This window comes from Fundulus heteroclitus, chromosome 12, assembly GCF_011125445.2.
Source record: "Fundulus heteroclitus isolate FHET01 chromosome 12, MU-UCD_Fhet_4.1, whole genome shotgun sequence".
NCBI lineage: Eukaryota > Metazoa > Chordata > Actinopteri > Cyprinodontiformes > Fundulidae > Fundulus > Fundulus heteroclitus.
This window is the reverse complement of record NC_046372.1, coordinates 225,613-241,094: the sequence shown is the minus strand read 5'-3', so window position 1 is coordinate 241,094 and position 15,482 is coordinate 225,613. Positions and strand designations below refer to the sequence as shown.

General features: G+C 42.1%; 1 protein-coding gene across 2 annotated transcripts in view; it reads right to left on the bottom strand.

Annotated features, from left to right (window-relative positions):
• si:ch211-130m23.3 (LisH and SSDP domain-containing protein) overlaps positions 1-15,482 on the bottom strand; it is a 79,093-nt gene that overhangs the window by 31,509 nt on the left and 32,102 nt on the right. For both annotated transcript variants that reach the window (XM_012861362.3, XM_012861363.3), the window contains exons 2-4: positions 15,289-15,361; positions 7,328-7,389; positions 7,089-7,173 (exon numbers count right to left, since the gene is read on the bottom strand). In XM_012861362.3, coding sequence (XP_012716816.1) covers positions 7,089-7,173; positions 7,328-7,389; positions 15,289-15,361 — 220 coding nt within the window. The remainder of the gene's footprint in view (positions 1-7,088; positions 7,174-7,327; positions 7,390-15,288; positions 15,362-15,482) is intronic.

Below are 15,482 nucleotides of genomic sequence, written 5' to 3'. Positions count from 1 at the left end.
TACGGTAAATTCAGGCAACCACACCGGCGCTTAGGCAAGACTCCTACTTCGCCTGTTATATTCAGGATCAACGAGAGCCGCTGCAGTCACACCAGCAATACCTCTCCTCTGTACTCCAGCTCAGTTACGTCTCTTTCCCACTCTCACACCTTTCCTTTTCTTCCCCCGTCCTAATTTAACCTCTACCCTCCACTCTGCAGCACGGGCTCATCTTTGCCCCAGCCCACTGCAGAGCAGCAAAGCGTGCGCAGATCATCATCACATAAACACCGCATCTTGGCATGTTTAAACACGCATTTGACATGACTCAGTGTAATCCACCAGTGGAAAACACACTCCTCGGAGACCAGAGGGTTGCGTGCGACAGGCCAACAAAAAAGAAAAAAAAAAAAAAAAAAGAGAGGAAAGCAACAGACATTCAGGCATATGTGGAGCAGAGGGCAAAGAGAGGCAGAGGGAGTTAAGGTTGCATTAAAAAAAATAAAAACATAAAAAAAAACTGCTGATGTAAAAGAGACAGAATGAATCTGAGAGGAGAGAGACTGGGACAAGCAGCAGAAACAGGGCGAGTGATTGTACACATTAAAAAAGAGAGAGAGAGAGAGAGAGAGAGAGGTATTTAAAACTGAAATCTAATGTTTTTGTAAGAAAATAATCTGGAGCTCATTATGACCCTCTCTATCTCATCTCAACCTGTGGAAATACCCGTTCTTTTTTGTTCCCCCGTCTCCCATCTCACTTGGCTCGCTCTTCATTGCCATGGCAATGATGTTACAGTGAGTCACCTCCACATCTCCCTCCTCCTCAACACCGCCAAGAAGGAACATGGGAGCGAGCGAGGGAGACAGACAGACAGGGAGACGTGGACAGACGAGAGAGAGAGAGAGAGAGGGAGAGAGAGAGCAAGCTGGGGGCGCAGTTTCCGTGGAAACAGAGCGCGGGGGTCTCTCCCCAAACCCCATTGGTTCCCTGCTAGTTGGAATCAGCTTGTTTCCCACATTATATGCAGCCAACAGAGTTACTGTTTCTAGGTCTCTGTCCACTCTCCTTGTTTCTGCGAATGCTTTGCGCAGAGCAAAAGGAAAAGGGTCAAAATCCAGCTTTTGTCTTTTATTCTGCGGGCGCTGAATTCCCAACCTTGGCTTTGTTATGCGCTGCCCTGATCAGACAACATCGTTCTCAAACCGAAATTACTTTAGTAACTATTGTGGATGGTCTCCAGAGCTGAATTTGCACAACTTTGTTTCCTGATACATTAGGATTAAAGAAAAAAAAAACAATACCTCACAGTTTTCTGGAAAAATGGGAGACTCCACAGCAATTCGCTGTTCGATCCTCCCAAGCATCACCAATACCGACTGATCCTGAAGACGTCGGAGCGCATTCTATCTGGTTAGCCTACAGTTTTTATGTACATATGAAAGGCGTTTTCCAAGTGTGAAGAGAAGAGTATGAATCTTAAGTGTGCGAGCATGAAAAACAACATTTTTATCAAAGCCTGTTGCTCTTGGCAATTGCTCTTGATCTCTCCTTCTCCTCCGGCTGTGATGTGGCCGCCATCGCCCACAGTGATGCCACACAATGAGACCAGGGTCCCCCACCCCTTGTTCCCGTACCTCTCCCTGTTCCCCTGCTGCCGGTCTGCAGCACACTTCGTCTCTGCTTGTTCTCATCTTCATCCATCACTGTTGCTGTTTTTACAGCAATAAAGAAACATTTTTATACAAACAGACAAACTCTAGACATGAAGTGATCAGGTTTTAATTGGCCAATGCCAATTTTATGTTTTTCTTTTAAAGGCCTAAGTTGCCAGTTCTGGCCCAGACCACTTTATTTAATGTAAAACTATGTATTAATTGAACAATTAAACTGTACAAATGTTGAACAGAAAAAGAAAGAAAAGTGCTTCAAGTTCATTTGTACCCTCAGCCTTTAACCTGTTGTTCATCTTATTCATTTATCAAATAACTTTTTAGAACAAGTGGTTGAAGTTAACGCCAGAAGTCTGCATTCGTGGTCGTTGGAGTGGTCCTGAGAATTTATCTCAAGTTTACACTCCGATAAGACAACGCCATACAGTTTAATGCCACATCACATGGTAAAAGATGTCTACAAGTATTTCATTCACAACAATCCTGTCCTCCAACCACCGACTTGCTTCAGTTACACAAGTTTCTTATCTGGAGGCTACACTAGGCGACCGGTACGACTGTCAGATACTGATAATCTGCTGAAATCAGATGGAAGGTCTGTTTCTCAATGGGACGTTTTGTACCGCCTAGACCCGTCATACTGAACGTCTTTTTGTTAAAATAGTTTGAATGTTTGAAATGTACACCAGGCATGTCACACAGTCACATCCATCCAACTCACGATAACATTTCAGATCAAGAAAGAAAGCAAATGGCTCTGAAATTTAGCTTACAAAGCCAAAAAACAGCTTAAAAGGTTTAAATCACACTTTAATTTACTATTGGTGTTAATTCAGCGCCTTCATAACCCTAAACTATTTCACACTTTCTTACAATTACACATTTTATTGGTTATGTGGCAATCCAAAAAGTGTGATGTGCATATGTATTCATCACTCTTTATTCTAATACTTTTAAGTAGAACCATTCCAACTAATTGACTTCATAAGTCTCCTGTTTAGTCAATAGTTCTCCAGAGCGTTATTTGAACGTAGAATATGGTGCATACAGCTGTTCTATAGAGGCCCCAGAGGTTTCTTAGAAAACATTAGGAAGAAAAATGGCATCATTAAGACCGAGGAACACAACAGATGTGCCAGGCGTCAGGTCCTGAAGACACTTCAAGTGGGGTTATGTCATAAAAAAAATACCCCCGGCTTTCAACACCTCTCAAGCGCTGTTCATCCCACCAACTAAAAGTGGAAACAGGGTGGCACCTGACCTCAACTTAGCAGCCGAGCAAAGAGAGTAGCAATTAAATAACCACCGCTGCGGAGGAGCTGCTGAGAGCCGTCGCTCTGGTGGGAAAATTTGTAGACATGACAATTATTATTTGCGCACTTCAAGAACGTTCATAGATGCTCTAGATCAGGAGTCACCAACCTTTTTGAAACTGAGAGCTACTTCATTGGTACTTGAGTCATACGAAGGGCTACCAGCACTGACCTTTAAACTAACTGAGTCAGAGATCATCTTAACATTATGTTATATAAATAAGTTTTCTGCTTTATTTTAGATCATGTAATTTTTAAATCTATTTACAGGCACATGTGACAACAAAGGAAGAGCAACGGCATAAAATGACTTTTTAGATGCAGCTAACTGGATGGTGGTGCCATTTTTAGAACAGGCTCCAGGGCACCACATGCGGCCCTTTGGGGCTACCTGGACCTCTGCTCTAGGTGAGCAGTATTTTTGATGGCGGTAAATTGCACAGGTCTTTCATTTAGTGAGTTTTAGACTATGTGGGACTGCAAACAAAAGAGTATCAAACTGGTTTGATTTATATTTTCCTCCGCCTGCTTTGTGTTAGTCTGCAACATGAAATGCCACCGTTATACATTTAACTTTATGGTTTTAACCAGGTTTGGGTTGAATGCTTTTGAAGGGACAACATGTACAGATGTTAACCCAGTCTGAAAATGAGCACCGCCTTGTGTTCAACATTCTGTTGAATTATAGACGATTTTTGACTTTTGTTTCTAATAAGGCCATTTCCGGGCCAGGAATGTCAAAATAGCTTGTTTTTATGACTACAGTGGCCAGGGCAAATGGAAATGGCTCATTTAGTATTGAGTACACAATTTACAAAGCACTTAACCGAACTGTAAACGGCCTTTCTGATGCCTGTAAAGCCTTGTCCCAGGATGGAAATCAATAACATTTCTTTCCCCTTTTTTCTTTCATCTGACTTCTCTTTTCTTTCTCTGTTAACATTAGACTAATGTCCCAAAGGGCTTAAACCTAGTTGCATCTACATCAACCAACATCACAGAAGTCAATAGCGAGAAGATGAAAACTCGAAGGAAACTGCTCGTCTGAACCAGACTCACAAAGCCAATCACTGATGCAATAGACTGTTAAAAGTGGTATTAGCCTAGAAACGAAACCCAAGACGTTGCTATAATCTCATCTGTTGTAAATTAGAAAGGGACAAAAAGATGATTCATGTGAGCTTTGACATCTCCCAAGCATTAATTAGGCCTTCACTCTTTAATTAGCTATCTGAAATTAATTACTTATAAAATGTCTGATAGAGATCTCCATTTGTTTCGACGTCGGTAGACTGACAGGGAAGCACAATCTTTGAACAAAAGGTTTCTTTCCGTGTTCCTCTGAAACGTCCAGCGCAGAGTCGTCCATTCCTTCTGCTTTAACTGAGGGACAGATCTGTGGCGAGTCCATCTGATTGGACGCAGCGCCGGGCTGACCGTCCAATGACTCAATGTCACCTTGGCCTAATTACGATTGTACTAATTGTGATTTGCCCGTGACGTCCTGGCCGGAAAGGTAAGAATAAGACACTGCCGATGACCTTTTCCATTGATTTTAAGAGACACTGACATACACTCTGTGATTTTTTTTTAATTAAACCGATTCCGATCAGAAAAGTCAAAAAGATTAGGACTGGTGTTAGCATTTCTGCTATGGTCAGATGTAATCAGCTGTTTCTGTTCGTTCTCGCCTTATTTTTTTTACATATACGACTGCTCCCTTGCTTTTGATTGCCCCCCCTCCCCTCCCGGCCTGTTTGTTTCACAGGGCTGAGGTTACGCTGCCCTCCAACTTTCATTCCCCGAGCCAGAATGACATCATCGCAACGCTGCCTCATTCAAGGAGTGCCTATTCATCACCCTGATCATCATCACCAGCATCAGCACCTTCACCTGCAAGCACGCGCTCATTCGCGAGCGCACACACCCCTCACTGCAAGCAGATAAAAGACAGGAGAGCCACTGCCAGAAGCAGAAAACTGCAAGATGAAAAGAAAGAACGAGGGAACGAGGAACAAAGCGCGAGAAGATTCTGCTGGGGTAGGCAAACCCCCCCCCCCTCCTGACCTTTGCACTACCAACAATATATCTCAATAAAACCTCTGTAGACAAATCTGATGAGTCAGACCACAGACTGCAGGGAGAAGAACAACACACAAAGAAGAAGAGAGCGAACCCTGCATCCGGCCCGACGCACAAACACAACTCAGAACTCCCCGGGAAAAGGAGGCACAGTTCCTTCCTCAAACATCCAGAGCTCCGTATTACAGTTACAGAAAGTGGAGAATGATTGAATCAAACTGGGCAATAAACGATGCATCACTCAGGCTTTATCTGGCTGATACCGATGCCTGTTTTCTTTGAGCTCTGGCCTCCCGTCTCTGTTGACGACCAGTTCCGACGGTTCTTATCCTGAAGGCGCGGCGACGCACAAAGGGAGAGCAAATTCTCTGCAGGTACTTTGACAGAGGTGGTGTTTTACAATGACAGAAATGAAAGAGGGGAGGAAAAAACTGAAATGTTCTCTATCATGCAACAAAGCACACGCCCCTAAAGTTTCTCAGATTTTCAGGTAACTCAAAAAAGGTTCATTTAAGTACATCCAGTTGGCTGAAGTGTTTACAGACCAAAACGGTGGGAGTTCTTAGACTGAATAAATGTAATTAATAAGAACTTTTTTGTTGTGTTTGTGGAGGAAAACATGTTACTGTTTACCAAGAACCTTGGTGAAATTACCTGGAAGCAACAATTTGCATTTCAAAGCTTACTAAAACTGTAGCCAGGGTGTTTGGGCCGAACTCTGCCGTGAGAACCAAATAACGGTCTTCTGTGTCCCTTGGAAAAGAAAAACTGTCGACTAGTAATGCAGACGTTGGTGCTAAGATCTTTGCTTAGAGCCTCAAACTTCAAATGTAAAAGGCGATTCATTGCTTTGTAAAACATGACTTCTCTGTTGGTCACACAGAAAGTGTAGAAGTCCTGATTTCTACCTACACAAATAGAGAAAGACGACTCCACATGTTGCCAAGTTATATAAAAATGATATAAAAGAAGGTACACAAGCAATTAATTCAACAGAAGCATTCTTTGGGACAAAATTTTCTGTTTTCCGCCTGCGTATCACCAGTAAAAGTCAGACAAAGGAAAATTGGGTGATTCTGATCTCTGAGTATTTGATCCACTTCTAGTTTTCATCACATCGACGGACATCTGCCTCCCACTGTGCGATTAAACATTCCTCAGAGGAGCCTATAGACGAAGAAACATGAAGAAACACATCCCCACAGCATAAGGCTGCCGCTACCATGTTACAAGGTGGGCAGTCTTACAGCTTTACACATGAGCCAGAAAGTTCAGTTTTCATTAATCTGACACCAGGGCACATCCTCCACACATCTGCTGTGTAGCCTACATGGCTTGTGTTAAACTAACAACAGAACAACTTCTAACAATGGCTTTCTTCTTGCCACTCTTCCAAGAAGGGTCAAACTCGTGGGGACCAGGACCAATACCAATAGCCGTCCTTCAGACAGATTCCTCCACCTGAGCTGTGGAGCTCTGCTGCTTCTCCAGAGTTACCAGGGGCTTGCCAGCTTGATTTCTGTAAAGGTCAGTTTCTAAGACACTCTGAATCTCCCACACGCCGGTAAGATGTTGACGTGGATGCATCTGAAGGATGTTTTACATGTTCCGTTGGAACTAACACAGTGACGCACCGTGTTAAATGAGGACACGAAATGGAAATTTGCAAAGACAAGGAGTCAGTTAGTGGTTCACTGTGCTATTTAAGCTCAAAACTACAACTAATATCATTACATGTCCTATGTGTTAACTAGACAAGTTAATTCAACAACCTGTATTGTGATTTTATCATGTCGCTTTCATCAAATTGTCTTCATCCATCATGAGAAGCACCTGGTCTGGGAAGATATGAAAGAGCTAGACGGCATATGGGGGGACTGCATGACAGGAAGTGACTGCCTTATTAGATCCATCAGTACCCCTCGTATTGTTTGCATTTTTTGGATATAGTCAAATATTTCTTTGTTAATAATGCATGATCCATTCGAAAAGCGGTGAACATCTTTTTGTCTTTTTTAACGAGACATCAGATCAGACTCACGTAGTCATGGAAGGCCTTGGCTTCACTGGAGTGTTCGCATGTGTCCCTCCTCTCTGGAGCTGCACAGTAAAGGTCCCAGAAAACACTGGAACACACAGGAAGTGACATAGTCACACAATAATTATTAAAAGAAGAGGACAGCAAAGTATAAGGAAAGAAAAAGAAAACTGCTTAGTCCTACATATCAGCAAAATAGGGAGACTATAAACTAACTTAAAACTTAATTTTAAAGAACTTACCACCACCATGAATGGAGGAACCCTGGAGGTTCTCCTAACGTGATGTTCTTCTCCCATCGGATCTAGACAGAAACACAGAAAGAGAGAGAAGGAGGTACTTCAGAGACATCCTGTGTATAAAACACGTCTGACATCTGAATGACACGCTCTAAAGGGTTCAAAAGGGTGAAGGGAAATTTCTGTAAGATGTGCCATTAGGTCATTATGTTATGATTCTCTTGGATTCATAAGTGGATAAGTGAGTCTATGTGTGCCCTCCAGCTTATCGTCAAACAGATTTAAACGTTTATGTGCACAAAAGTCTGTGTGTGTGTGTGTGTGTGTGTGTGGAGTCAGAGGGTGTACAGAGCGTGAGGTCAGAGACATGTACCAGCCTGAGGAATCCACTCAGATCTTTAAACAACTCACGCACCACTCAGTCTGCTCCACACGCCGTCTTTAGCTCTGCTCTCAGAGAATTTCAGCGTTTAAGCTTTTACAAACCTATGACACATTTCTACCTCAGCTTTGTTTTTAAACTTGCAGCATGTCTTCCTCTAAACCCCTACAGTGACTGGTTTGGACGTAGGCTTCGTTTACAAGCAAATTTGTCAAATATGATTTAATAGATGCACCTTCAATAACGAAAGAATAATAAATTCAAGAAATTAGATACAACAAATGAAAATAAATTAAAGTGCATCTTTAACGGGCTGATTCATTCTGTGAGAAAGCGGGTTTTTGGAGCAGTATCAAACAAGGCAACACCAACACCTTGTCTATTAAGTCAAGTAACAACAACTATTGTGTAAAAACTGTCCACATGACTACTTTTGTGCATTTCATGATGGCAGCCTTTGTCTCTTATTCTTTATTCTTTTTACATTAAATACTGCAAACCAACCGAGCTGAGTTTTCTCATCATTCCAAGGAGAAGTGGGAACTCTTGTAATTTAGACTAATTAACAGAAACCTGCACAATGCTTGAACTGAAAGTGTATTATTTACTTTTCCACACGCAAAACAAGAGAAAAGAAACCCCTATTATTTCGCTGGGCCAGTCCAGAAGCATGTAGCCGTGAAGAAATTTGGAAAGACAGACAATGTAGTTGAAGAACTCTGATTAAAGATGCACAAAGGCGCCGGCTCGTGACAAGAGTCGCCCAATTTTATGCTTGACTGACCCTGACAATTGAGTGGCAGGTCTGAAACCATAGATACAATCTACCATACCAAGGAGCTAACAGGTTGCACTGACAACACTCTTCAGTGTGAAAGCTTTCACTGAGTGAAAAAGACTCAAAGCTAGCTTTTTAGTATGAGGGAATGTTTTAAAAATGTTGTTAAAAGTCTGAAAGGTGTATAAAGAAAGCAATAGATATGAAAAACAAAATTAAGAAAAAGCCTTTATTGTCCTGCAGTGGGGAAACTCAGGTGTACAAGCAGCAAAGTAAGATGCAAATGGAAGCATGCAGAAGCACACAAAGATAAAAAAGAAGAAAAAAAGCTAAAGTAAGTTGTTGACGGTTCTCAGTCATCCAGGTCATGAACAATAAAAAAACAAGTTAAAAAATAAAACAACTGGACATTTCTTCTTAAGCTGAAGACGTTTCGCTTTCCATCCAGGAAGCTTTCTCAATTCAAAATGTCTGGAGTAGTGTGGAGTTATAAAGCTTTATAGGCCTCGTTAGAGCTTAGATTTGCATGTAGATTAGAATTGAGAAAGCTTCCTGGATGGGATGCGAAACGACTTCAAGTCTACAGTACAGTAAATTTAAATTAGGGCTTGGCAATAAAGAAAAAAAGCATATTGATAAAATAGAAATCATATTGGTCAGTACAAAAGATTATCAATAAATTCTGCAGCCCTGGGTATTTTATGCTGTTGCTTGATGACTTAATATTTAGATAAACAACAAACACTGAAATCCAACTCAACACTTTATTCAACCAACTTTTTACCAAAACTGCAACTTTAAAAAAGAAAAAAAGAACAGCTGCTCTCTGAACTGTTTAAAGAGGGCGGAGCTTGGTGACGGACGGTTCCTTGGTTTGTGTTTGTGATTGGTTAGGAGGAAGTAATGACTGTAATATTAACCTACCGGTACATGATAGGCTAGAATCCAAAAAACAACTTTTTATTGACCTTTTTTTTCCCCTATTGCACCACATGTCTAACGATCATTATAAGAAGAAATAATTTACACCTAAAATGGCATACTGGAGTTACAGCAAAATTGCTCTTTTGTATCATTTTAACTAATTCAACTTTGTCGTGTCCTTTAGAAATCTCACAGTTAAGATCAAGGTCTAAAATGTTTACAGGCAGTTCCCATAGAGAGTGCTGTTAATGATGTTGGTTGCGTGAATTGTACTCACCCTGGTAACTGCTAATTTAGGGGCTAAAGCGAGTTTACAAAGTTAATGATGCCTGTAATCAGTGTGTCTTTGCTCTGAAACAGAAGTGAAACTCTTTAACTACAGAGCGGTGTTAACACCTACTGCTCTCCATCACGCACACGGTGTGACGTCTCCCCTGACTCAAAAGAAAAACTAACAAATGATCACAAAAACCTCTTAAGGTTTCTGTATATTTACAACAAATTAGGAAATGATTCAACAAGCCAACAAAGCAGTGAATCAGAGCTTTTTCCCTCTCAAATATGAGATTTTACTTCAGAAATGACCTTCATGCTGGATATAATTCATGTTGGCACACTAAGACCACAGATCTTATCTGCTGAAGACAAATCCATACAACTATCAGTAACAGACTACTCATATCAAACCGTGTCATTTATTTTGTCTGAGGGTGCCACTCGGATCTTCCCTTCTCAGAAATGTTTTATCAGGGCTAAAGAATAAGACTATTGTACCACCTGCGCCACCAGCAGCATGAACGAGCACTAAAATAACAGGAAAAAGTGAATCACCACAGTTTCAATCAGACTGTCCTGACCTCAGCTCCAGATCAGACGAAGGAATGCCGTGCTTTGAAGTCCTTTTCAGGGAGGGTCAGGAACTGCCTCCATTTGTTTGTCCCACATTCTTTTGGCTCCAGCAAGCCGTTTCAGTACGTCTATCCGTTTGCTTCAAATACCAGCAGACAATTTTCATTTATACCTTGAAAATAGTCTCTTTATTTTACAACCGCCAGGACAGCACACACAAAAATAAAAATAATTGTATGAGCTTTAGCCCGTTCCAAATACGATCGCAGGCAGTTAATTTCAGGCCACTTTCTGTCAAGCTGCCGTCATTTGGAGAACGTTTAACAAAAAAGCACACTGTGTGCCCGCATATCCTGTCCTTTTGTGGTCTGCACTTCTTTCATTTACCTTAAACATGCTGCTGTGAGATCCCCTCAGTGTGATTACAGACAGATGTGGACAGGCGTTGCTTTGTTATGCTTTTCTGTTTACCTTAATTATACTGTTTTACTCTCTTAAGATTTAGGCTTACTTTCTGATATATCTGAGTGACTAGTTAAATTTGAAAAGATTATCTGACTTCATCCATTCTGCTGCCCAGGTTGTTTGTGATATAGCATGTTAAGTGCAGGTATGAGGGCCTGATTTGCAAATACTCTCCTGGTATCTTGTTTCGAGACCCTGAAGATACTCCGTAGATGACAAAAGTGAAGAATTCACCAGGCAATTTGAGCCTCGCCTTTTACTTTTGCCATGGACTACAAAGATCTTGGAGTAATTTATTATATTTGCAGATGACACCACAATGGTGGGGCTGATTGCTGAAGGCAAAAAGAGGAGGTGCAGAGGCTGAATGGTGTTCAGATAACGATCCGACACTGAACCCTAAAAAGACAAATGGACTCCTCATTGGCTTCAGGAGAAGTGAGGAGCAGCGTGAGCCACTTCTCATTAGTGGCTCACTGGAGCAAGTCTCCAGTTTTAGATTCCTGGGAACACACATCCCAGAGGACCTCCCATGGACATCAACCGCCAGCTCACTGATTAAAAAAAACAAAACGAAAGTACTTCCTCAGAAATTTGGACTATCACAACATCACTTAGTCTCCTTCTACTGCTGTGCCATTGAGAGTATTCTGACCATTAGAATCCTCCTGTGGTACAGCGGCACATCACCAATACAAATCTGCCCACCCTGGAGGACGTTTACATCTCACGATGCCTCCGCACAACTATCATCAAGCGTCACCAGGGACCGGTACCACCTAGCACGCAAGCAGTGTTTGATCTTCTCCCATCAGGTAGGAGATACAAGCTAATGGACCACAAGACTGGACGTTTTTTTTTTTTATACGAGAACCATTAACATGGTGAACTGTGCAGGAACGCTTTAATGTTTGTATTAACGTGTGCAATAACTTAACACTGTGTTGTGAAACAACATAACACTGCAGGAAACTTAACACTTTGCTATGACTTAATGCTGTGTGAGAAATAACACAAGACTGGAACATCTCAACACCGTGCAATAATTCAATAATTTAATACAGTGTGTGAAATTACTTGACAGTGGCATCTGAAACACTCATGGTGCAGGAATCCCCTCAACATTGGGCAATGTGGTAAAATCTCTTTAGCTCATGGAAGTGTACTTTTATGTTTTACCTCTTTTTCTTCTTACCTGGGCACCATTTGGCAACCGCACCTGAATCTTGTGTATGCAATGACAATAAAATAATCTTACCCGATTTTATCTCATCTCTTATCTTATTTCATGCAAGGTTTTACTCTTCCTGATGTGACCCCGAAAAGCTTTTGATTGAGAGGTGTGATTCGCTGCTCACTGGGGCTAAATTTGTTCTGTCCAGGGTCAGCAAAAGGCCACCGCATCGCTGTACAGAGACGCACAACGAGGTGGTGAAAACAAACAAGCATGCGTTATCACAGATTTTGTATCGTATTAGATGTTGCAAGACACACGGGCTACCATGACGTGGATCTGATGCATCTTCCTCGTCTCTGAGTCAGGCCGTTTTTCTGGATCTGGTAAACCAGTTCATCGGTTGGCGGACCACCTTTAAAATACACAGGTGCCTAGGTACACATCAACGGCCGGCCAAAATGAGATGCTTGATTGCCTTTTAGAACTTTATCAACAAAAAAATAGGGATTAAATAATATGATTAATAGTGCCACTTGTTGCTGAGCAAACCAATGAAAACCACAGATGTGTGCTTGTGTGAGCCAGTGCGTGATTCAAGTACATCACTGGATGCTTCGCAGTGGAGAGATTCCTGGGCTTTTTCCCCACTAGAATGTTTGCAGAGGGATTTGCTAAAACTCCTGAAAGTAAAGCTCCAGCGATTTAAAATGGAAAATAAACTAACTGCCCTGATTTATGATGGAGCGGCACGTCCTCTGATGTGCAGGAAAGGGTGAGGGAGGCCTTTCCTTATGCCCATCAGTTAAACCTGATCCTTTAGCAGGCGTGCTCATGGCTTACGTCTGTCAGAATAGTTTTTGCAAATCTATCCGCTCTAGGAACAGCGTCTTCCACCAAGTCTCTTAAAACTACCACTATCCTGGATAAAGTGTCCGGCAATGGGCCAAACCCGCTCGGTGCACAGCCGATGGTGTGTATTGTATCGATCTATAAGGATCAGATTTGGGACGACGTGTCAATCCAACAAGCTCATGGTTTGAACACATTGGTCGAGGATGAAACCCATTTCCTTTTATTGTTTTTTCACCATGCCTTAATGCATGTGGACATTCCCTGCAACATCCTCCAAGAATGATGCACAGATCCCCGAAAAAACCAAACAAGTTTTAGAGAATTACACTCGGTCCGTAAATGAAGGATTCACTAACCACGGAGGAAACAAACTCAGCTGCAGAAGCGAGGGGTCCAACACCTCGCCGGACGCAGAGATCAGCTCAGTGCTGCAAAATACTGATGGAGCAGCCTCACTTTGAGAAGGCCCAACACTCGTACTCATTTGAACTCATGAGCCAGGATCTGTTCTCAGATTCTAACACGAGTTTCCGACGAAAGCAATCGCATGCTGCATGTGGATCTGCAAAGGAAAACTGTCCATTGGGCAGGAATTTATTCAGAAATCGTCCAACTTTAACAAGCTAGTTATTTAACTTTTTGCATCACAGAAAAGTTGTCAGAGGGAGCTTGACCTTAAATAAGTAAGTGACCCAGCTTGGGCCTCATTGCTGGATTTTCCTCCGATAAACCCATGTATGATTCAGTTGAAGACGAGCAGATTTGTTTTTAATCCACCAAGTAGTTAATTAGATATTCAGAACTATTATGTGTGACAGCAAAAATCATCAGATTTTATACATACGCTCTCACCTTAGTTTCTCTTTGTAATGATAGAAACATATTTATAGTAACAAACACAACTTTCTGGCTGACACTTATTACAACCTCAACTATTTTGGGAGTTTAGCTTTTAAAATGCTGGAACTGTTAACCCCCCACATAGGATCTGAGGATCATCTGCAATGTATTTTATTACTCTTTGAAATGAAGTCATCTGTTGTGACATACAACTGCTGAACACATTACCTTTTATAAAATGGGCCTCCATGTTATTTAATATTATTCTCTGTATATCCAGGGTTTTTATCTCTACCTTGGAAAGCCTTTTTCTCAGCATCAATCTCTGTCACTATAAACTCGAGAAAGTTGTGAAATGTAGCAGAAAATATTGGTTCAAAAAAAAAAATGTCACCCTTAGTATGGACAGGGCCGAAAGCAATCTGACTCCATCCCGCTGCTCCAGACGGAGCTGCATGTCAGCTCAATGCTTACCCATTGTGTGTGTGTGCACTTGTGAGCATTTGAACTGTACAGCAGTTGTGTTTCTACTTGTTTTATCAATAGCTAATGTGTTCCCACACTTGCATGTAACTGTGCCTAACCTTTTCATCCTCCGCTTCTGCAAAACTGTGGACAATTGATATGGCAGAGGGGTAAGAGCGTCAGTTTGTGCAAAGGACCCACACACACACACACACACACACACACACGCACGCACGCACGCACGCACACACACAGTCAGGGTGAGGAGAGTCAGTGCCAGCTCATGAGGTAACCCTTTTCCACCCCCCCTCCTCTCAGTTTGTTCTCGACCCTCTGGCTGATGTACAACAAGCCTCAAGCTGCTGTCTTCTGCATTGTAATTTGCCATAATTTACTCCGGAGCACAATAATCAAGTGGCCTCAGTTTCACCCCGTAGCCTCTTAACCCGACAGAATTAAAGTGAAGAAGAGATCTCCTCTCAGAGCAGAAAGTGGAGGCATGAAAACGTGGAAAAGCAAGGGGGATAAAGCTGCCCTGCGGAACAGACAGCGATGTCCGCCCCAAAACATAAGCTATAGGCATCATAAAGCTCTCGTGCTCCAGATCAGGTCCAACTAAATGCAGCGTTAAAAAGCCTCTCTGCTGCACTAACCTGTTGGCACCGGCCCAGAGCTGGGCTCATTCACTTACAGTAGTTGCTACACTAACTGGAGATGTCGTACGAGACGGCCCTAGCCAGGCCCGTATTAAGACAATGTGGTGCCCCTGGGCACTATACCTCTAAACGCCCCCCCCCCCCTCCCCTTACCCGTGTTGTCCTCCGGTCAAAAACATCAGACATAATCAAGGGGATTTCTGTAATGTAATTTACTATTTACTAACTTACACAACTACATGTAGGCATATGAGCAGTGAGCAATATTCAAATATCTCATTTTAAAATCAAAAAAATCTTGATTTATTTATCATTTATTATTATTGTGACATCAGTGTTCACAAAATAAATAATAATGCATGGTCTTTCAACAATTTCAAGTAAATAATATAATAATTTATAAAAAAATATATTTTTAAAGTATGTGTCATGTGGTGCCCCCCCATGGTTGGTGCCCCTGGGCACTGGCCCACGGGCCCTTATGGATAATCCGGCCCTGCCCTAGCTTTGTGAAGTATGCGGCCTGTTGCCTGGCGGACACAAACACGAGAAGCGTTTTTTTTTTTTGTGGCTTACCTCCGAGAGAAAGGTCTGTGCTGACTTCTGTGCTCCCACGTGCAGCAGGTACTCGTACACGTAAAGAGCCAACCTGCGCAGAGAGAAACAGGAGAGGATGAGCTCCAGGTTGTTCATGAAGAGTCGAAAAGCTTTTAGATGGAGACAAAAAATATAAGTAACTTACAAAGCCATATGCCGTATACTACTTGAAC